The sequence below is a fragment of the Corapipo altera genome, unplaced genomic scaffold (genome assembly GCF_003945725.1).
Source record: "Corapipo altera isolate COAL_440 unplaced genomic scaffold, ASM394572v1 61305, whole genome shotgun sequence".
In the NCBI taxonomy this organism is placed as follows: Eukaryota; Metazoa; Chordata; class Aves; order Passeriformes; family Pipridae; genus Corapipo; species Corapipo altera.
This window is the reverse complement of record NW_020884909.1, coordinates 7,765,592-7,787,503: the sequence shown is the minus strand read 5'-3', so window position 1 is coordinate 7,787,503 and position 21,912 is coordinate 7,765,592. Positions and strand designations below refer to the sequence as shown.

At 38.5% G+C, this 21,912-nt stretch overlaps 1 protein-coding gene across 11 annotated transcripts in view; it reads left to right on the top strand.

Annotated features, from left to right (window-relative positions):
• Positions 1 to 21,912, top strand: part of AOPEP (aminopeptidase O (putative)) — a 157,830-nt gene that overhangs the window by 52,434 nt on the left and 83,484 nt on the right. For all 11 annotated transcript variants that reach the window (XM_027653271.1, XM_027653268.1, XM_027653273.1 and 8 more), the window contains 4 exons: positions 878 to 980; positions 1,099 to 1,206; positions 7,216 to 7,259; positions 13,222 to 13,282. In XM_027653271.1, coding sequence (XP_027509072.1) covers positions 878 to 980; positions 1,099 to 1,206; positions 7,216 to 7,259; positions 13,222 to 13,282 — 316 coding nt within the window. The remainder of the gene's footprint in view (positions 1 to 877; positions 981 to 1,098; positions 1,207 to 7,215; positions 7,260 to 13,221; positions 13,283 to 21,912) is intronic.

Genomic DNA, 21,912 nt, shown 5'->3' with positions numbered 1-21,912 from the left:
CTTGGGCTGGTTCAAATCTGTGTTTGTATACCAGATATTAAAAGTAAATGATAATTGTTTGTTACTTCTTACCAGTCATGTCAGGAAAAAAAAAATCAGTCAACCCACTCTTCCCAAGCATAAGCTTATTCTTAATTACTTTTTTGTTCCCTGTTGGACAATCATATGATTTTCTGTGCTTTCTCCGGACAGCTGGAAAAATCTGCCCCCAACTTGTCAACTGATCCCATTAGCTTTTGATCCAGCAAATGAATACTTGTTTAGACTAGGTGAAAGCTACTCAGCCATCTGATTACCAACCTGATGTTTCTTCTTATTATGGAATTTGGTATTATGTTGTAGTAGCATGTCATAAGATGCCTGTGAAAAAAGAGGTCAGAAGGAAATAGGTGAGTGTCTTTTCAACAGGCAGCAACTCTGAAAGACAGCACCAGCAAATCTTAGTGTTGCATGCAGATGAAAGAGGTTATTCTTGCAAGTGTAGTCATGTAAGCTATTAGACCACTGATCAGGTATATAAAGAGAAATCATAATGACTTCACTGTTGTCCCCTTCCTCTTCCCTTCCCCTTAAAATGTCTCGTTTGTTTGTTTGTTTCTCTTTGTTCATAATTTGTCTACACTGGAGAATGACATGGAACCTGATGTCATGCTGGCTGTTAAAAGAGTACACCACCCTAGTGATGGATTTAATTTAGTAGGAAATTCATTTGTTTGACTAAGTCAAATTATATATTCAGGGTAAAGAAGACTGAACTGATCACAGGTGTCTGCAGTTACTGTGCCATTTACGATGCTTTCAACTATTAAAACGAGTAATGTGTGAGTTACTTCTTTACTTACTTATCCAAAACTTAATTAGTGTGTTTCTATTTTAGGCCCAACAAGGAGAGCACAGGAGAATTGAGTGAGTCTGGAGCATCTGTTGTCAAATACGGTCTTAAAGCAGAAAAAATCTTCATGCAGGTTCACTATTTGAAGGTGAGTGTTGTCAGTTGATTTTTATTGAAGTTGCTTTACGAATGTGATAAAGATTTGTGTCTTCTGGACATCAGCAAATTCATAATTTCCTGTTTGTTTCTACCTTAATGTCTTGCAGGGTTATTTCCTTTTGAGGTCTCTGGCAAGGACAGCAGGAGAGGCCTCATTCCTTCTGTCTTTGCGAAAATTTGTCCATAAGTTCCACGGGCAGCTCGTCCTTTCTCAGGTACTGTGCCTGGGCTTGTGCTTCACCTTTGGAAAAAAAAAAAGACTCAAACTTTGGGATTGACTATCTAAACCTTCACTTCTGGTTGTGCTGTACAGAGAGAGGCAATTGTCATTTGGCAATATGGGTGAAATTACTGCCTGCTAGAAGGCAGGACATTTTTTTGACAGTTATACATAAATCAGACACCTTGTTAGTATCTGATAATATAAACAATGGGTGATTTGTTTTGACTTGCTACATTGAAAGGTCAATGTTCATAGATACTGACATCAAAGATAGGGTCATTTTACCATACTGGAATTGTCTCCCATAATCTTTTAGCTAATGGATTTTGCTTTTGATCATTCAGTCTTTTACCTGATTATCCTCTGTTTCTGAAAGAGGAAAAATTATATTTCTGACTTTTCTTCCTCTCTGCGTGCTGCTTCACTTAATGCCTGTAATTTCAGTGTCCTTCTTATGAGGACAAAACCAAATGAGTACAAATTTACCTCCCTCTAGGTCTTTCTGGAAAAGTCCTGTAACTGTTGGCTCTAGTTTTGTTTTGATTTAGGAAATTATGTAGCTCTGTGAATCCAAAGTTCTAGGAATCCTGTCATTGGTGATAAATCCAGCTGGTTCCACAGCACTGCAAGTAATGCTGTGAAAACAACCACTCATGGGGGTGTCTGTGAACCAGGACTCTGAACTCATATGGTTAAAAACAGTCCTGGAACAAAACCTACGACACAACAAATATTTAGCATTGCTGGAAGAGCAGTGTAATGAGAGGCAAAGGAAGAGAAAGGGGAAGGGGTATGAGTGAATTTCTGAAACCAGTTTCTTTACTGGTCTGTCTTTTATGGAGTTATGGTTCAATTCTTTGAGGATGTTCTGGGTGGTGATAAATGTCTCCTTGCAACACAGAGCAAAGGCCTCTGATTTTGCAGGACTGGAGTCCAACACTTGCTGTGTCTCCCAGCCACAGTGATCCTGTGCTTGCATGCTTGCTGTTTGGAATCTCACTCTTGTGGGGAGAGATGTGTGCCCATGTTTCTTACAAGCAGCTCACAGACCTGGGGATTCTTTCATATGTCAGGTCACCCAAGAGTCAGGCACAGCAGCTCCAACACAGCAGCTCTGCCCTGTGGAGGAATATTTGGGGTGTTAGGGGGTGAACACTAATGCAGCTGTTCCTGTGCCTGTTACTGGCACCCTGAACCACATGTGGCATAGTGTGGAAAATGCCAGGGACTGTAGGAGTCTTGTCTACCTTATGGTGTCCAAAATCATAAAAATGATGCTTCACTATTACACAGATGGAAAAATTTTGAAAATTACAGAAATCACAAAACTGCTAACAGCAAAAGCAGCCCAGTGTTTTAATCTGGTGGTAAGGAAGGTGCTCTTATTTTGATGACAGAAGTTAACTTGTTGCTCCTGGTTGATGAGAGATGAGTTGTCAGTGGATTGTTTGAATGCTGCAAAATGTCTCAGCAAATTATACTACTAGTCTTAAAGATTGTGTTTATATTAGTGTCTGGTATAGGTAGATAATGAATCACAGCAAGAATTGCAAATGCAGAAGCAATAAAATCAAGTTAGTACAAAGTTTCTTGTTCAAGTTTCTTCTTGAACAAACATGCGGTCAGTGTTTAAATGAATAAAAGATTTAAAATAAATAGAGGTGAAAATGGTAAGTTTAAATATCATAGTGCTGTATTTTCACTTTGTCCGAAATAATGGTAAAAGTTTCCAACTTCAGAATTCTGGGCGTAAGGAAAAGTAAACCAGTGAAAAATTGCCCATATTATGAATACTAGTCTTGTTTTCAGTTGTGTTTGTAGTAATTTTCCTAGATGGGAGCTGCAGGTGCAAGGAAATTACTTCAGATGTGAAACGTTCATCAGTTTGCCTTTTTCCTTGGTTTTGTTTGCATGCTCAGTAAGATTTTAATAGTAGTTTATTTTAATTGAGTTAGCAATAGGTGAGTAAACCAAGTCTGGAATCTTTGAGAAAGATTTTTAAAAAAATCTTCCAGTTTTCTTTCTGTGAGGGAATCCACTTACTAATTGCTTTGAATGAACTTTTAAAATAATGAGTGGAGTGTTATTTGCTGTAACTAAAAAGGAAGGAGTGAGAGTTGCTGATACTCGTAACACAGTTAAAGCTGTTGTTCTGCTTCATATTGAAATAGGAATATCCTGGGAATTGAATTGTTTGCAGACTTTAATTTTCATGTAGTTCTGTCTGTTATAACAGGCAACAAATCCGAATTTTGACTGAAGCCAGTCAGTGGCTCCATCCCTGAGGCTTAAACTTTTGAGCTGTCTGGCCAAGGATTGCTGTCTGATAATTGAACATATAGGTGGGGAGTCAAACTTGCTCTTGGTAGGAATTATCATCTTTGGAACTGCATTCTGGGCTCCTCACCAAAACCCCAACAGAAGGATTTAAAAATATTGTTGATTTTGTTAAACAAAAACCAGGAAGATGAATGGGGGGACCTACAAATGGTGCTCATTATTTATTTTTCCACTCAGAGGGGATAAATTAACATTTACCATTTAGTTATGTAATTTACAAACTGCATATTTGTTAGGAGTAGTTTAACTTTGAGTGGATAATTTCTGCAAGAAATTGGGTGCAAGTGCAATCTGAGTTTATTTGTTGCCACGTGAATGTCCATTTAGATGTGTCACTTTTAGTCATGAAATCTCCATTGCTTTTATGCACTTTTATGCTTTTATATTTCAGTCAGAGGATTTAAACTAAAGTATCTTTTGGTTGTAGAGCATTTGAAATATCTAGATTTGAGGTTTTCATATGAAGATATAATTTGTCTTTTGATATTGAGTGTTCTTTATTTGATATCAATGTGTGTACAGCCATTAACAGTGCAAAGAAAATTTCTCCTTGATCTCAAATTCACAGTCTTCTCCAGGTTTGATCTACCCAGCAGCAACCCAAAGTTGTAGTTGTGATTAAAATTGTTGGCTTCAGTCAGGGCTATAGTGCGAGCATTAGGGACAAGAGTCATTAGGGAATTTAATTATAAGAGGCCAGCAAATCCTCAGTGAACATGTGTGAATTCATTTTTCTAAGGCTTTTTCAGTTTGGCCAAATGTCAATAGAGTTACAGAAACTGCAGAATAACCTTTTTTTTATAGAGGGAAAAGTTGTTTTCTAGCCTCTGAGTCTCTAGCCAGGGAATAACAACAGGAGCAGTGAGATGATTTGATCATATCAGTATAAGCCAGTTTGTACCTATTGCAGCACTGGGGTGGCACATGACTTCTAATTCATATTTTCTTTCTACCTTCACTGAATTACTTGCAACAAAGAACAAACTATAACTTGTTTTATAATCTGATCCAGACTTTATTTATGATTACCCTGGTCGTCCCCAAGTCTTTGCTTCAAAGTGTAGGGTCCCCAGGTGTCCTAGTTAGAACAGCTGGGACCGATTCATCACTGGATGGGTGTAGCCCAAAACTGTGTAATCTGTAACCTTCCATGGCATTTCCCAGAAACTGTTGTCAGTAGAGGCCTGCAAGGTGGGGGGATGTTCCTGTCCTCATACCCTTTTATGGAATTCCCTGCTCTGGGGGAGGGACTGAGCATTGCTGCCTGAGCTGGAGAATATATAAACCTGGAGTTTCAGAACCTTTCCACCTCTCGTGGGATCCAGAGGAGGACTGCAGCTCACCGCTCTCAGCCAGACTGCAGCTCACTGCTCTCAGCTGGACTGAGACCACCACCCTCAACTGAACTGCAATCACCACTTTGGCCAGACTGCAGCAGCTCTCCCACCAGCAGGTTTTTCCCCTCTCCCTTTGCTTTGGACTCGGGGGGGCCCAGGGAGCACCGTTTGTTTGTGCCCTGGGGTGCTGGGTTGTACATTTGGGCTTTGTGGGTTAGGGCCAGTTGCTTGTCTGTGTGGTCGTACTTATTGTATTATTTTATTAAATTGTTATTCTGATTTGTAATCTCTCTTTTGAGTTGGGTTGGTTTCCCCTGCTGGTTAACTTTTAAACCAGCACACCAGGACATGGCATCAAAGCTTAAAACCCCCTGAATTCCTCTCAGTTTTCTCTTGGGCACTGCTAAACTATTTTGTCTAAGGAGGAAGAAAAAAATACCATGAGGAGAAAATTGCAATCCAGATGGTTAAAGTTTGGCAAAATTATAAGCAATTGTAAAGTCAGACCTATAATGAGATGTGTCATGCAGACTTAATAATAGGCAAATGTTAAAAGCCATGCTAGTATGAGTAAGTGGTAATTTGTTTTCCTGCTCTGTTTTGGAGCATCAAAATAGGAACAGTTAAAATAAGATAGAATAGATTAATCCTAATTTTAAGACAGTGTGTAGATTGATGGTTTCTACATTATTCTTATTAGATATTTGGAAAAATTAAGACAACTTTAATCAGAAAGATGTTTAATTTCATAGTATAATATACAGAATATAAACCCACTTCTAATACCAGAGCTATCTTTAAGTATACTATGTGATTGATTATAATAAGTCTATGCAATCCAGTCAGGAAATCATGCTGCATTAATATGTGCAGACACAGCAAATGGTGTGAGGGATGGCCACTGCAGTTTTACTTTTCACACACTTTTCAAACAACTCTAATCATGAACTTTTCATTTTCTTTATTTACATGTAAGCTTACTCAGTACCTCCAACAAAACTTCCACAAGTGGAGGAATTCTCTGTTTACATACAGAATAATGGTACAGAACTTCAAGTGGGAGTATGAAATACGGGAATGTCGCACTTGCTCATGGTGTCAGCAGTGCACTGGAGCTGGGACAGAAGGACTCCTGGCACAGTCAGTGATGCCACTCTGGCTGCAGCAACACGGAGCCCAGCACTGTGAAATTTACTTTTTGTCATAAGCCAATTTTGCAGCCACTGCTCCAGGGCCTGACTCTCACTTATGATCTGAAGGAGGAAGGCTTAACTCTACTGCAAGTGTGCAGTCACTCTTACTTTGATTCCCTAACAATGCCACACTCAGAGAAACAGCATCTTTTGTTGGCTGCTGTGACAAGGTCTAAATAAAATATTACCTTTTAGGAAACATACTTCAAGGCCTTGAAGAGCAACGACTTACAATCAGAAATCAGCCTGCACTCATATACTGCAGTGTGGAACATTAACAACCTCTGAAACTTGTCTCCACAAAGATTAATATTAATAAAGTGGATGTATTGATTTATGAAACAGCATATAAATGAATGATGCACATTAATAAGTCCTATTATTATGAGATTATTCAAAGGAGTGTATTCTGTCAAAGTGATGGTCATTAAAATTATGTCATGTAGAGCACAGGGTGCCAGAAAACCTTTGAGTGATGTCAGGCATAACTTTCCATAGGGGGTTATCATACTGGTAGAAGTGAGGATGATAATAATGCTCTTCCATTGGCATTGAAACGTCCTTATAAATACCTGAAATAAATTCTGGTTGTTTTTTCTTTGAAGAATTTACTCATTAGTTGAGGTGGTTATCAGCAACGTTGTGGATTTTGTTGTGGAATGAGGAGTAGGTGTGATCTTCTAGTCAGGCCTGGGCATTCAGGAAGAAAAAGCCTTATGTAGTTATATAATTAAAGACAGTGTGATAACGTAAGCACATTGAAGAACATGTAAACACCCTTAATTTTGGTGTTTCCTAACCTTTGAGTATGTGAATCTGCAACCTTTAACAGTTTTAAATATAGTTTGTGTGTGTGTGTGCATATTGTAAATAAAAGTGGGAATGTGGGATTGTGTTAAAACAGTCAGCAGACTTTTCAAGTCCATTTTCTTTCAGTGTTGACACTTTTTGCATGAGTGGATTGGAAAACTGCCAAACATAATGAGCAATATATCACCATAGCAATATATAAATTTATTTCTTATCATTCTTTTATTTGCAGTCTGTAAGAAAACGTTGCTCACTAGCAATGCAGACACAGGGTTACATCTTCATAAGCATACTAACTGTGGTGCTTTGTTCCTTTTCCAGGATTTCCTTTGCATGCTGTTGGAAGACATCCCTAAACAAAAAAAGTAAGAACTGGGCTAGAAAAGCCAAAAAAAAAAGTAAAAATCAGATTTAAATATCAGCTGTGCTAGCCAGAAATAGTGTGATTTCATTTAGTGATTTCATTTAGTATTGTTCTGGTTTTTTTAAGTGTGTGTTTCTCTGAAAATTCCCATACATATGGACACAAAACCTTGTGGGCCTTGCCGTTTTATTGCTGTGCCTGCTCTCCCTGAGCAGTGCCTTTAACTTGCCTGTTAGGTCAGAAGTGCTGTCCTAACTGTGTTCACTGTGCAACTGAAGTTCCAGGCATAGCTACCCACCCAAATTACCCTCTGCTCTGCCTGCCAGCTTCCTTTGGCAAGTGGCCCCCAGGAGCAAGGGTGCCAGAACCTTGCTATGCATCTGGCAAACCAGAGAAAATGCATTTTTCTCAAGAAGTAGTCTGGTGCCATCTCCTCCCTGTCATACAGTGTACCCAGAGAGGAAAGATGGAAATCCAGCATTAATTGTCTGACATGTCCTCCAGAATCCTCCTGTGTGTGACTGTGGCTGGTTGGATATGACTCAGATTGTCTTCAGCAGCACTTGGAATCTATCCCTGCTTATCTGTTGGTTTGTTCTGTGCTACTGTAGACTGTGCTACAAATACAGATTCTTTTATAGTGGAGCTTTACATATTATACTTTTAAAAAATAATGTATTTACTTGAAAAATGTAACTTTGAAGACCAGTATTCCAAAAGTGGTGATAACTCTGGATGAGTGGTTTGGAGAAAAAAAAAAGGAGAGAAGAAATTCATCGAAGTCAAATGTATTGAGTTTTTTAGTGAAACACTTCTGTTCCTAAAGGTTGAGGGACAAAGAAGCTCATTATCATTGAGAAAATGTGTTTTGTGACACTCTGAATTTAGTTAGGGTGGTGTTACATTTTCCAATGATGTACTGAAGGATGATACTTTGTTTATCTAACTGAGTATAATTTCCTGCCAAAATATAAGCAGGAATTATATATATATATGGAATATATACAAAAGTGGATTTTTTAGTGGTATGATTATACATTAATTTGTTTAAGAAAACTCGTTTTCCTTCCTTTTTTTCTTATGTTTCTCTGAAGTCCAAACCAAGTGCAAAATGTTATTTGCATAAGCATCCAATTTTCTGCCTATACACATGCCAGTATATTTTAACTTTCAGTGAGATTAATGCAAAAGAAGTATGGCTCCATTTGTGATGCATCACACTCCAGAATGTATGAACAAAATTTCAGATCTATGGTAATTCATTTTACAGTCATATATGTAGCATATCTGAACCAAAATTACCTTGGATGCAGATTTCAACAGCAATGCAAGAATAATAGAGTATCTGGATATACAGAAGGCCTTTATTTCTTATCTGCTGCAAGGATGTTTTTTCATTCTTAAACACTTTCTGTTCCTAGTTCAGAAATACTCACCTGAGGTAAAAGAAAAGGGAGGAAAGAGAAAATGAATTATTTTTAGAGATCATCTATTGATCAGTTCTTTTTTACACAAAGTTTGTTGTGGGAATGAAGTGCATTTCCATACTAGAGCAACAAAATTCTTTGTAGCACACAAAACCTTCCAGACTTGTGCAATTCTACCAAGCAAATTTTAAAAGTTTAAACTAAATGCTGCAAATTTGACAAATATTAAGCACTCTAAGACACCGAAGTTTGTAATGGAGGCTGGTCTTAAACAAAAAAAAAAAAAAAAAAAAGAAGAAAAGAGAAATGTGTAGTAGATAATCAATCCAAATCCTGCCCTCAGCTGTGGCAACAGAGGGAAACTAGTGTAGTTAGCAGTAGAACTTGGCTTATGGGAGATGGTTGTAATGAGAACAGGATAAATATTGGCAAAAAATGGTCATCCAAGAGTGTGGATATTTTCTATAATTACTACACTGCAGTGATGTAACATGAACTCACTCTCTGCTGTTGGATACAGTGGCTACATCTAAAAGATTTTCACCTTTCGGTACTTAATTCCTGTAGTTTTTATTTAAAGGAGATTTTAAAGTTCATTCCCAGTGATGAGTAGTTCCAAGATACAGATGTAATTTTTTAAGGGGCAGTCACTGATTTTTGCTGCCTTCTGTGTTCAGAGGAGGAGATTTTTATGCCTGGTTAATAGGGCTCCTTCCCTTCCTGCTCTGATTCAATTATCATGGCATGCTGGCTGCAGGAATTCATCCTGGGAGGAGGATCCTTCTGGTTCTGGACTGCAGCTGAATGCTCATACCAGATAGGCTGAGCACTGCCTTCTGGGCCTTTATAATTTCTTAACTTGCCTTTAAGGCAGATTATTTGTCTGTGTGAAGGGCTACTGGTGAGAAGGACAAACAGAGATTCATCATTACCCTTTTCTGTTTAGAAAGATTTTTAAAATATTCCATGCACTGGCTGGAGTCTCACATTACCTTGGCCCTTCTGCAGAACAGCTGCAGTACCTCCCACCTGTAACTGAGGCATTTGACTTGCTCATGTATCATTTGAGACTTCACTACATTGAAAAAAACAAACAAACCAAAACAGACACCAACAAACCCCTCCTGTGTGTCTTTATAATATAGTGCACTAGGTTTTATAAAGCTCCTGGTGGCTCTGTTCTCCCCAAGGCTCACACCCACAGTCTGTGCTGCACCTTCATCCTCTGCACATCTGCCCAGCACGTGAGCTGGGCCAAGGCTCAATATTTACCCCTGGAACAGAGGGGGAGTTTCACTAGTCTCAGATAAATCTTTAAATCTCTAAAGAGTTGCTGCTTGTGCAGCTACTTTGTGACTGCAGATTTTTTTTGAGCAGGTCAGTTCTGGTCTTTGGAGTTTTCTGCTCGTAGTTTTTATTTCATTTCATTCAATAAAATAATCAAGTCTACTACTAAGCTATGATTTTAATAATATGTGATAGACAAAGGAAGGCTTGTGGTACAGCTCTACTATTTGTACTGTTAGTAACCCAGACTCACTAACTACATTCCTTGGATGTCTTCATAATTTGTCAATTAAGTACTAAAATAATGCATCAATTTCAAACTACTCAGCTATTCATTTCAGTTGGATATGGCAGACTTTTCTATCCTCCTTTACATATAAAAAAAAATTTCACACTTTCATGGTTTCTTCCTCTTGATTTAGGAAGTAAGTGGGTTTATCCTGAAGTTTGTAGAGTGCCCTGGGGCCTTGTGCAATGAAAACTTGATATATAGACATCTTTTTAAATGCTCATTTTCAAGTTATCGTTAATGTTAGTGTTTTACAGACCTTGCTCTGAAGCATTGAATCTGGCCATGAACTGTATGTATGCATGTCAGGAAATAATTCCTAGGCTGATTGGCTTATCATCTAAACAAATAGAAAAGGGGGGAGATAATGGATGTAAACCCATTCTCATTTTACAGCAGGGAACTGCAGTAGGAAGCAATTGAAGAACCTGAACAATGGAACCCAGATCCCACAGTCCAGTGCAGAATCTTAAACAGAAACCCATCCAGAAATTCACACAAACACCACATTTAAGCCCTTACAGATGCTTAACTGCAACCTAAGTGGGTGGTAAGTGCCCTCACTGAACTGCAGCCTCTACAAATACCAGGCCGTCTGTCCTTTCCTACCATGTGTTTTTTTTTGAAACAGCAATAGTTTGTGATAAATTTTTGGGGGTTGTTTTGAAGCCAAGCAAGTTAGTGGAAGCCTCCAACGTCTTCACAGTTCTTCAGTACTGACTCTTAAAAGGTTCAGAGCAGGTCTGCTTATTACTAATATATTAAAAAAAAATAGTGGATGCCTGTAAACTGCTGAACCAAGTTGTTTCTTTTGATAGGTGCCAACAAGAATGTCCTAAGTTGGAATAAAAAAAGGTGTGTCCAAATAGAAACAAAGAAGATTGCATATGGTCATATGGCAGGTGTTTGGCTGAAACTGGGGGTGCTGCAGGCAGAGAAACAGCAGCACCCTTGTCTTTGCCCTTGGGGAAAAGGATAGTTTTAGGAAAGGCCGAGTAACTGTCTAGTGGTTTACTGCCTGGGTTAGTGTAGTGGCAGAGCAGTGTGATTCCCCTCAGTGTCACAAATGCCAGTTTTTGAAATTAGGGGATGTATTATATAAATGCTCTACATAGCAAATGTAACGTAGGTTATTTTGCGGAGTTTTTTTATCATAAGGAAATCTCACAGTGTAAGTTTAGCTTCTGGGGGAGGGAGGAAAAAGGACTACCTGGCATTGTGAGGCTGTTTTCTTATCCCTTGGTAAGACAAACTAAATGCACAGATAAGGGAATTTTCCCCAGCTCCTAGTTCTGCTTCAGCATTAGAACACTGAGCTGTATTTGTTTTGATTCATGCAATAACAAATTAAAAAAATTGTTATTCTGCTTGTAGTACCTGAGATGGAATAAGTGGTACAATCCACATTTACACCTTTAACTGTGTAAAATTTTGGTGCCCAGTTTTAAGCTAGTCCTGTATGCACTTTTTCTAGTAACCAGACAGAAAAGAGAACTCAAGAACATCATCTTATTCTGAGGAAAGTACGTTGATTAACTGTTTGGAAATACTCTTCCTTTTCTCTATTCCCTGTAGAAGGGACTCAGATAACTAACTTAAGACTAGACACCAATTTTTAGAGCATGATGGTAAGGTGAAGGCAATTATACTTTGAAGGATATAGCAGTCAAATGCTCTAAATTTCATAAGTTTGAATAAATATCAAGGAACAAGCCTGGATGTTTAATAATTTATTTGAATGTGGAACACTACACAAGCATCACATACATGTTAAGTTTTCTGTAACAAATTTATTTATATATTCAAACATGCACAGTGGTGTTTTCCTTAAAATTCAGAATTCTAGCTGTGTAGAAACATTTCTGCTTGACTGCTGCAATTATTTGAATCACGTGATCAGAGAAAAAGTTGTATTGAGTTGCTTTGCCTTCCTGATTCAGAGCTTTGAAATGGTTGTTCTTTTCATGAATGCTTTGCTTGCTCTGAGTCTGCATTCCACATGTGAAAGTAGCTGCAAGTGTGAGAACGAGCCTTGCCAAGGCATCCCCATGCACAGGACCACACACATCTGTTCTGCTCCTCAGAATATTTGCATTCATTGAGGGTTTCTCCAACTCCCTTTCTCCAGCACTGGCACACAGCACACTGCATGGACAGTGTCATTTTTTAAAAAAATTGTTTTAAATTTCTTTTTATTTGAGTTCCCTGCAAGTTGGGAAGTCTCCAACCAGAGCTGAAGTAAATGCAACAGAAGTTGGCTACAAAAGTAAAAGGGGAAATATGATGTCTGAATTTGCAAATACTTAGCATGTGGTTATTTCAGTCCCACAGGGCTTGATCATAAGAGACTATTTCCTTTTGCTGGAGCTCCAAACTTTTCTGTGATTTCACTGTGATTTCATCAGGATATAAAGAAAGTGCAGAAAAGACAAAGCTAGAGTTTATTAGATACTTGGTAACTTTGAGAATTAATATCCATCAGTGCCTTTTAAAACCTAAAAGTTTGAGGAAGTTTGTATTTAATTTAATTTAGTGTTTTATCTTTACATTTAGGCTGCTGCTTTAATAAACTACTGGTTTTGAATGTTTCAGTATAAATGTGCTTGCCTAAGACTTTTTTCCTGTAAAGAAACCAAAAAGCCACTCAGTGAGAAGCAGAGGACCTGTTCATACTTCACGTGCTCCATAAATGTGGTTTACCACCTAATACTTTCTCTGTCAATCCTCATAAGCACTGAATTTATCATTTGAGTTTTGAGCACAGAAAACCTGATCTGCCTGATTTGCTTGTGTGACCCGTTATGGTATTATTCATTAAAAACCCAAGAATGTAGTACCACTGCAGTACAACAAATACTTGGAATTAGGGAGTTTCCTTAGCTTCTAAAGGGTTATTTTTGTATATGAAAAAAAATGATATTTTTGTGCATGTCTTCTAATTTATTTTTCCCCTCCCCAAGATCCGGGTTAACTGTTGAAAGTATCTTCCGGAACTGGCTTGACACTTCTGGAATACCAAAGGTAAATATAAAATACCAGTTCACAGTCCCTTCTGGAGTCTTGCTCTTCTCATTACATTATGTTATTTAAATCATTACCTGAATTTATAACAGGTATGATTTTAAATAAAGAGTTTTGTTTGTACGTGATTGGCTCTTGGATTTGAGCAGCCTGTCTGGTGGAAGGTAGCTCTGCCCATGGCAGGTGGGTTGGAACTAGATGATGCTTGAGATCCCTTTCAACCCAAATCATTCTGTGATTCCCTGATTGTCCTACTCAAAGAAAAAATGGATTGGAGAGGAAACTCATGGCAAAACTGTTTAAAAATTTAAGCTGAAATATAATTTGCGAACAGTTCTAAATCAATGCAAGTCGAGTACTTCTGTGGTTTCATAAATTTTAGGAGGATATTACAGCAGCAGCTCAAGTACTTAATATGATTTCTGATAAAGCAGTTTGCTGTTAAGAAGGGTCCTGGCTTTTGCCCCAATTATAAGCTGTATAGATTTCCTGTTTCCCTTTTTTAAGACAAAAATATGGATGAAGGGATGGCTCTACAGGAGAATGCTTCACAGGGTAGCAGCTATGGTCAGTTACCACATTCAAATATTTTTCAAAAGAATGCTCTTACTAAACTCCAGTTGTGCACTCCAGTTTTATAGAGGGTACTAGAAAATTTTTCTTGCATAAAAATCACTCTTATTGGATCAGAGTATGGCTTAGGGTTGTTAACACTTGATATTTCTTGTCATTGCTAGTCATGCCTTATCTTGAAGTTTTCCTTTTGGGGTGTACATAGTAACTATATATTGGTGGTTGGCAACATGAGACAGTAAAGAAGTGAAATGCTTGCTGTTTGTTGAGATACTGTAAATTTGTAGGCATTGGCAGTGGGAATGACCTCCTAAGTATGTAAATCTCATTCAAGTGTGTGATTTGGGGAAAAAAATGGGAAGGGTCTATGAGAGGTATAATTTTCTTTGGTATTTAATAACATTTAATAGTGAATCTCACATTAATTTCAAAATTAGTGTTAAGTATTAGTCCCAAGAACAGCAGGCTGCTGATTAAATACTTAGGGGATACTTACCACTTGATTATTTTTTTATCTGAACATGGAGATTTTTGTGTGTGTTTTTAATACCAGCACAGAGAATATAACTGATTCAACTGATGGTTGAATTCTGTTTGAGAAATAATCTGAAGAAAGCATAACTGCTGCCTTAACATATATACTTGTTCTTATACGTGGAAATCACACTTTGATGAATAGGCACTTCCACTCAAGAAAATTGGTAATTTTTTTGTATTAGCAAGTTTGCAGACTGGAAGATTAAAAGATCTTTCTTAAATTTTTAAAAATGTAAATGAGCATAAATCAACAATATCAATTGTTTAATGTCTTCTGTAGTGATAGCAAGCACAATAAGAAAGAAGTTTTTGAATGTGAGTTATTAGTGCTGTGTTTTTTCTGAGATTATCAGTTCTACTGACAACATTGCATCCCATTTTCTTAGAATAAAGATTTTGGGAAGATATAAAACTGTAATCAATGTATATAGTACTGTAGCATGCATAAATGTTAGATGAATCATGAAGATAAACAAGACAGACAAACTCAATCTCTATGTTGTTGACTCCGAAAAAAATAGATTATCCACCTGAAAGTTTTCTAGATAGACCACAGGATACAGAGAATTTTGTTTGCAACAAACTGTCAAAAAAGATGTAAGGTCTGTTATTATTTAAATAGATCTGTATTTATCTAAAGAAGGTTATTGGCATAAAATGGCCTTGTAATTTATTTAGCCATTCTTGTAAATTGCAGTTAAGGTACTGCTAAATGAGGCACAACAGTGGTGTATTTTTGTTTGTAGAATAGTTCAAAAGTTCATGAAAATGGTTTATATAAAAAGATACATCATTAAATGTTAGTAAGGACACAAATTTGTTACGGAACTCTTGAAGTTCAGGTGTGATTTAAAGTATTGTTATCATTTTGGAGGGTTTGATTTAAGTTTCTTCTGCATTGCATGTGATTGCTGATTTAGGAGAAAACCACAGACATTTGAGATCCGAATAGTGTTGTTACAAAGTATTGTGTGATTACATTCTAAAATGGGGTAACATGCTGCCTCAGGTTAGATGCTCAGGGGGCACTGAGTAACTTGGTGTCTAGGTTGAATGTAACTTTTAAAAGTTAGAGTTGAAAGTATTGACTGTAACATTTTAGTGCCTTTGTTGTTCTGAATTCCAAAAGTGAAGCTTAAAACAGGGTTTTAGGAGTCTTAATTTAGGAGTCTCAATTTATGAAGTGAATAATTAAGAAAAAAAAAAAAGCTTTTGAGATTCTCAGCTGGGACCATGAGTCTACATTAAGGATGAGGAGGATACTTTACTGGATTTAGTTTTATGACCTGCTAAAACATTGACTTACCTCTTCAGTTAAAAGCCAGATTTTCACAAAAGTGATTCTGTTTTTCTTCAGACTGCCTTTCAGTATCATGTGTGTTCAGCTCAGAGGTAAAGTACTTGTAGTAGTAGAGTAAATTTGCACAAGTAATAACTTGGTCGAGACGTTGAAGTGCGTTTGAAACTAATGTTCGATTTCTGCAGTAAGTGTGGGCTGGATTCCTTCTGTTTGTTCATTAGGATCTCTTTTAAGTTTAATAAATCTCAGGCAGTCATTTTCATTCCCTTTTCCTATTAATTGCATTGCTGAACACAAAAGCTGTGTTATGTGCAGAATGGCTGAGCTTCTGCGTACTGGAAAGGAGTTGTGTTTGGTATCTAAGAACAATAACAGTTTCCTGCCTGGCTGATCAATGCTGGATTGAGTTCACATTCCCAAGCTCCCACTCTCCCACCTACATGTGCAGGGGGTGAAAACATAGCAAAGAGAGGGAGGACAGGCCCTCTTTTTCACAGAAATGTTGAAGGTAGACTTGCTTAATGAGGACACAGCTGGGCTTGCATAGCAATAAACATTGATTTTAATTCGTTTCTTGTAAAAACATCCGAAGAAAAGCACAGAAGTTAGCAACCAATTAATTTTTAGCCTGCTCATTGTTTTCTTTACTCAATGGAAACAAACCATTAAGGTTTAAAATATTTTTTGTGCTACCTTTCAAGAAAACAGCTTTTCTCTATTAATTAGGAAAGAGTAAGCTTTGGTATGCCTGAAATCTCTCCAGTTTGGGGTTCCTTATAAGTAGTTTTATTGCATCGGAATGAGGTTATGACATAATGAAAAGTCAAATGCTACTCTAGGAAATAATATTTGAGATCTTTTTAGTGCAGGAGGATAAAGGGCCTGAAGCTGAGGTAGAAATTTTATGTGACAGAAACAAGTTGCCACCTACCGTTCCCAGTGGTCTTGGGTTTTTAAAAGAACACTCTAAATTTTACTTCCTTGAAAATTTCCCTGTTTTCTAAGCTTTTAGAAAGACATGTTTGTGACTGGAAGGAGTGAATATGTGGGGAAGATGTATTTCACACATGTAAAAACACATACTATGCACCTGATGTCCATGCATCCCTCTGTAGTGCTAACCCAAAAAGCGTGACCTGCTGATTCATTACGGAGTGCAGGGCCAACCTAAAATCTGAGGGTTTATGTCCATATGTGATTGTATTAAAAAGAGTTATATCTTGCTACTTTTAGAGAAAGATGTTGTAACTTGTACTCTGGACTGCGTTGGAAATTCAGAGCACGTGGCAGTAGTTCTCAAGCAGAAAGGTCTAAATGTAAACCAGCAAACTACTTTTCCAGTTGCTCCAGAGGCAACTGTATAGTAGTGAGAGGACCTAGTGAAATTAGAAGAGGAAGAAACCAAAGAGACCATTTTAGCATACTCTAAAAATATTCTCATAGTATAGATAATATTTTATCATAATATAGATAATATAACCCTATATGATACATAAATCATATATCATATGCTATATATCATATATATGCTACATACAATTATTTAGTAAGAAACATATTATTTAGAGATCCTGTGGTATTGTTGTTAGAGATGCTTTCTTTATAAAATTATGAATCCGATCTTGCAACTAAATAGGTGGTTCTGGGGATTCAGTGATTCATCTTTACGTAGTAACTTTCTTCACAAAGCAGAGTTGCTAATGTGGATATGAAGGATATACTTGGATCACCAATTTGAAAAACATTTCTGCCATAGTATGTGAAAGTCCTGTTGCAGTGTGCTGAGAGTACATCCTCACTGTGGCACCAGTGCCATGGTCTGGGAACCACGGCAGGGTTGGATTGGGGTTGGACTTGATGGTCTCGGAGGTCTTTTCCAACCCAGCTGATTCTATTGTTTCAGTAGGGGAGGTAGACATATTTTAAGGAAGAGGAAGTTTGACTTGAACAGAATTTCTCTGTAGGGATGTTTGTGTTGAAAAATATCAGATCAGCATGCTGACCTGAAAAGAATGTGTTTACATCACCACAGTGACTCTTGGAGGAATTAGAACATTTAGAACATGATCATCTTTCTTAGAAAATGAATAATGTCAGAAAAACTTGATTTTCCATTTCAATGAATAAAGCTGTACACATGAAAACTGCACAAAATCAGTTGGAGAACTCACTGTTCTTATAGGAGAACATTCTGGGCTGGATTTCTTTTTCAGTAATTTTTATTTGCTGCAGATTTACTGTTTCTTGCAATGTGGATGCACTAACCATTTTGTCATTTTCAGATGTAGCCCACTACCTGCTTAGTTTCTCTGCCAAATTCTGGTAACAGTAGTGTTTTAAAATCCTTACAATTGTTTTCTCAGTCAAATGCTGCAAGACATATTTGATCATCTAGTGAGCTACTGGATAAAATACTTTTCTGTGCTTCCATTTTCTGAACTTTTTTTACAAAAGATTGGAAGCCAGGTTTTTCCTGCTGAAACAATTTTCAGGTCATACAGACTGTTCTGAAGGCACACTATATTCTCAGTCTCCAAGTAAGCTAATTTTCTAACTAGTGTTCTTTTTTTCCCAGTAAATCATCTGTGTGGTAAGAAAACAATTGTATACCCTACATTTTATCGTAGTGCCTTTAAATTATCCATTTCTGATATTGCAGAGATGATGGCATCAACCTTAGAAAGTAAGCTGTATCATTCTAATATGGTACGATGAAACTAGGAGGGAGTCCATTTTTTGTTTTCTGTTAAATGGGAAGATGTAAAAAGCTACAAAATTGCAATTTGTAGACTGGTGAACTTAGCTACATCATCTAGGAGAAAATGACTTTTCTGTGCTCTTGCTGGTGTCCGTGCAGATCTGAATATATAAATGTCAGGGTGTATATGTGGTGTAAATTTCAGTAATTGAGGGGAACATAATATCTCTAGAAATGAGAGGCTGGAAAACGACTGCATTAGTTATCAATTTCCTCTGCTTTGCAGGAGCTCTTCTGAAATTCATTTACAGTAAATATTTTTATTCCACATTTTCATCTTTTTCTTTTTGCCTTCCAGTATCTGAGGACTGCTGGAAAGCCTAAAATGGTATTGATTCAATGTTCACCTTAGGTAAAACTACCTTCTTGGTTTGTCAATACTTACTGTCTTTGCATAAGGGCAGCACAGAGGAAGTGAAGTTACAGACAACGTATGCAAAGTGCATGATTATAGTTTTTCACTTAGTTATGAAATATCTCCATTAGCCATCACAGCCAGAACAATTTAAAACCAGTTTCTGTTTCGATGTAAAATGAAACAGTTGTCTGTTGCACAAATCCCCTATTGTTTTCACAATTCTGAAAGTTCCTTTTATGCTTGGGATCTGGTCTGGCTTGAAGAGGAACTGGTGTAAACCATTGCCTAAGTTATTTACCAGGATATTAGACCTACCTTCACCCAGTTGGTAGAAAGTGCTTCTTTCTCCCCCTATTTTTCAAAATGCAGTTATGTTTAATCCTGACGTTGCAAGACTGAAGGATCCTAGCGTGTTTTGACATGTTTTAACTGTTATACAGGACAGCTCCATTAGTAGTCTCTGAAACAAAGTCTTCACAAGTGAAAAAGGACACAGAGGATGGACTAATCTCCTAATTTCTATTGTGAAGGGATTTAAGTATGACAGTGTCATGTGGACAGCCAACAGGACAGTTGATAGAGGGTAATGCAGTCATTCTCACTTTAAACTGGGTGTACCATCACTCTTTTATCTGGTGTAAGTAAGCTTTTGAAGTACAGAGGAATACAGTAGGAGACAAAATGTTCTTAAAAAATCTTCTCCCCCCTACCTCCCTTAACCTCCTTCTCTCCTTTTTTCCAGTTCCCTTCTTCTTTTCCTCTTCATCTGCTCTCTCTCTTCCATGCTCTCTCTTCCAATCCCAGCAAAATTTCCTGGTCTGGTTATGAGCTAAATCTCAGTATCAATAAGTGAACAGTTGACTGCACAACCAGCGTGGTGTGACTGCAGCTTGTTAGGCCCACCCTGTTTCTGTCTCTGCCCTCTTCCCTCTGCAGGTGTCTGCACTGGCATGTTGGCTCTCACCTTGTGCTGCAGGGCTCTCATCTCAGTAGCTGAGTGTCTCAGGTAGGATGTGCACAGCAGCCAGCTCCAGGGAACCCCAGCTGTTGGCTCCACAGGGTATATTACCAATAGGAAAAGTCAGTAACAATTCCCCTTGAGTTTCCTTCACTACTCTGCAGCTATTAACAAGAAAACAGGAGCTGCCTCTGGGGTTTAACACACAGTATATTTGTATGTTTATGGATTTTCATCCCAAATCAGCTTCAGGGTCTGCAGGTCTGACAATCAGTGTCTCTGGTAATTTTTTTTCCCTGGTTTCCTCCAAACATTTGACAGGAAAGAAAGTGTAATTCTTTGAAGGATTTAAAGTATAAATATGTTTCATTTTTTCTGTGGTCCAGCGTTTCCCATAACTACTTCTGTGGGAATATTCAATCTAATTTGTTAACTGATCCAAGGAAATACTTTAGGTAGTTGCATTCATCTGTGTTTGCGATTAACATAATTTTTTGTTTGTAATTTTGTTCATTCTCTTTGAACTATGCTCTGTTCTTCTTTCTTCATTCAAATGCACTCAGTTCAAGAGTCAAGTTATAGGAGCTTTCAGAATTATCATAGTAAAAAATTTGTCATGGCTTTACAAAACAAAAATATGTTAGTTTCAAGTAGACCTTGTGAGTACAAAATAAAAGACTGTAGTAAGATTTTCTACTGTGATATCTGTGTTAAAAAGTTCTTCTTTGTTTAATGGTTCATAGTGAAGTTGCTTCTATTTAAAGCATTGAGTTTGATCTTGGCTTTGATCTAAAGCTTTTGATCTTGAAAGAAGGATGTTGTGGCAGTAAAACAAAAAGGGTAGAAAAGATTTTTTCTTTTTTTTTTTTCCCAAGTGGTAAAGGATACTTTCAAGACTTCGTATGGACTTACCTTTACTTAAATCTGTTTGCAAAGTCCATCTAATTCTATATTTTTGAGGGTTTGCTCAAATGCATGCTTTAATGAACCCTATTCTTCTACAAGAGCACAGATTTTTCTTCTGAAGCTTCAGGGAGGCTTCAGAATGAATTCAGGGAATTGCCACATATAGTATAAGAGTATAAAAAACCCCTAAAATACTGAAAATACCTTACTAGCATCATTTTAATGGTACCAAGTATGATACAGTCTATCTTTTATTGCCTTTTGTTTTTTAGATATAAACACAAAGCACTTTATAAAATTGTAATGTAAGGATTTATAGTATTCAGATTTTGCATGGCTGACATGGCTTGGGTCTCTCCCATCATGGTGGAGTTAGAATATCCTCTTCAGAGGCTGCAGACACACTTGTTGAAGTCCCAAATTTAATCACATCCTCACAGCATCTTGTCGAGTAATAAAGCATTTAGCCGAGGCCTAGGTAATGGGCTTTGTGTGCTACAACATGACTAAAAAGCTGCTTTGCATCTTGATTTAAGATGCATTTCAGACCCTCCAAGGGAGTTTAATAGTTGGATTTGGGAGGTGCAAGAAAGTACAGAGGCAAATCTTGGATCAGTTGGTGATACTTGCTCTCTTGAACTAGCCCCGTTAGGCCATTCCTCTGTCCCACAGACCTGTGACAGCGGCTGTTCATAGGAAGGTTGATAGGAAAGCGGCTTTCATAGTAAGGGTCTCGAAGGGAGTGGGTATCTCTAATGATCAGGCTGCAAACCCGTGACGAGCGTGCCTGCCGAGCTTGGGAAGGGCCGGTCCGGCCCTCGGAGGGAGCGCGGGGCGCGGCAGCACCGCCCGGGCCGGGCCGGGCTGGGCTCCGAACCTGGGGGGGATCCGGGCCGGGCCGGGCTCCGAACTCGCGGGGCCTCCGGGCTGAGCCGGGCCGATCGCAGCCGAGCGGTGCCGCGGCCGGGCCGCCCCAGCCCCGGCCCTGACGTGTGTGAGGCTCCTCCTCCCCGCGGGGCTCCGGGACCCCGCCGAGGTGTTTCATTTCCTACCAGGGCTGTGCGGTGCCGCTGCCGAGGCGGGAGCGGGGGTGGCCCGGCCCGGCCCGGGGTGGCCCCGCACGGCTCGGCCCAGCTCGGCACGGGGCGGGCGCGGCTCCGGGAGCGGCTGGGGCCGGGCGGGGGCTGCCGGCGGGCGGAGCGGGCTGTGCCGGCGGAGCGGGCTGTGCCGGCGGAGCGGG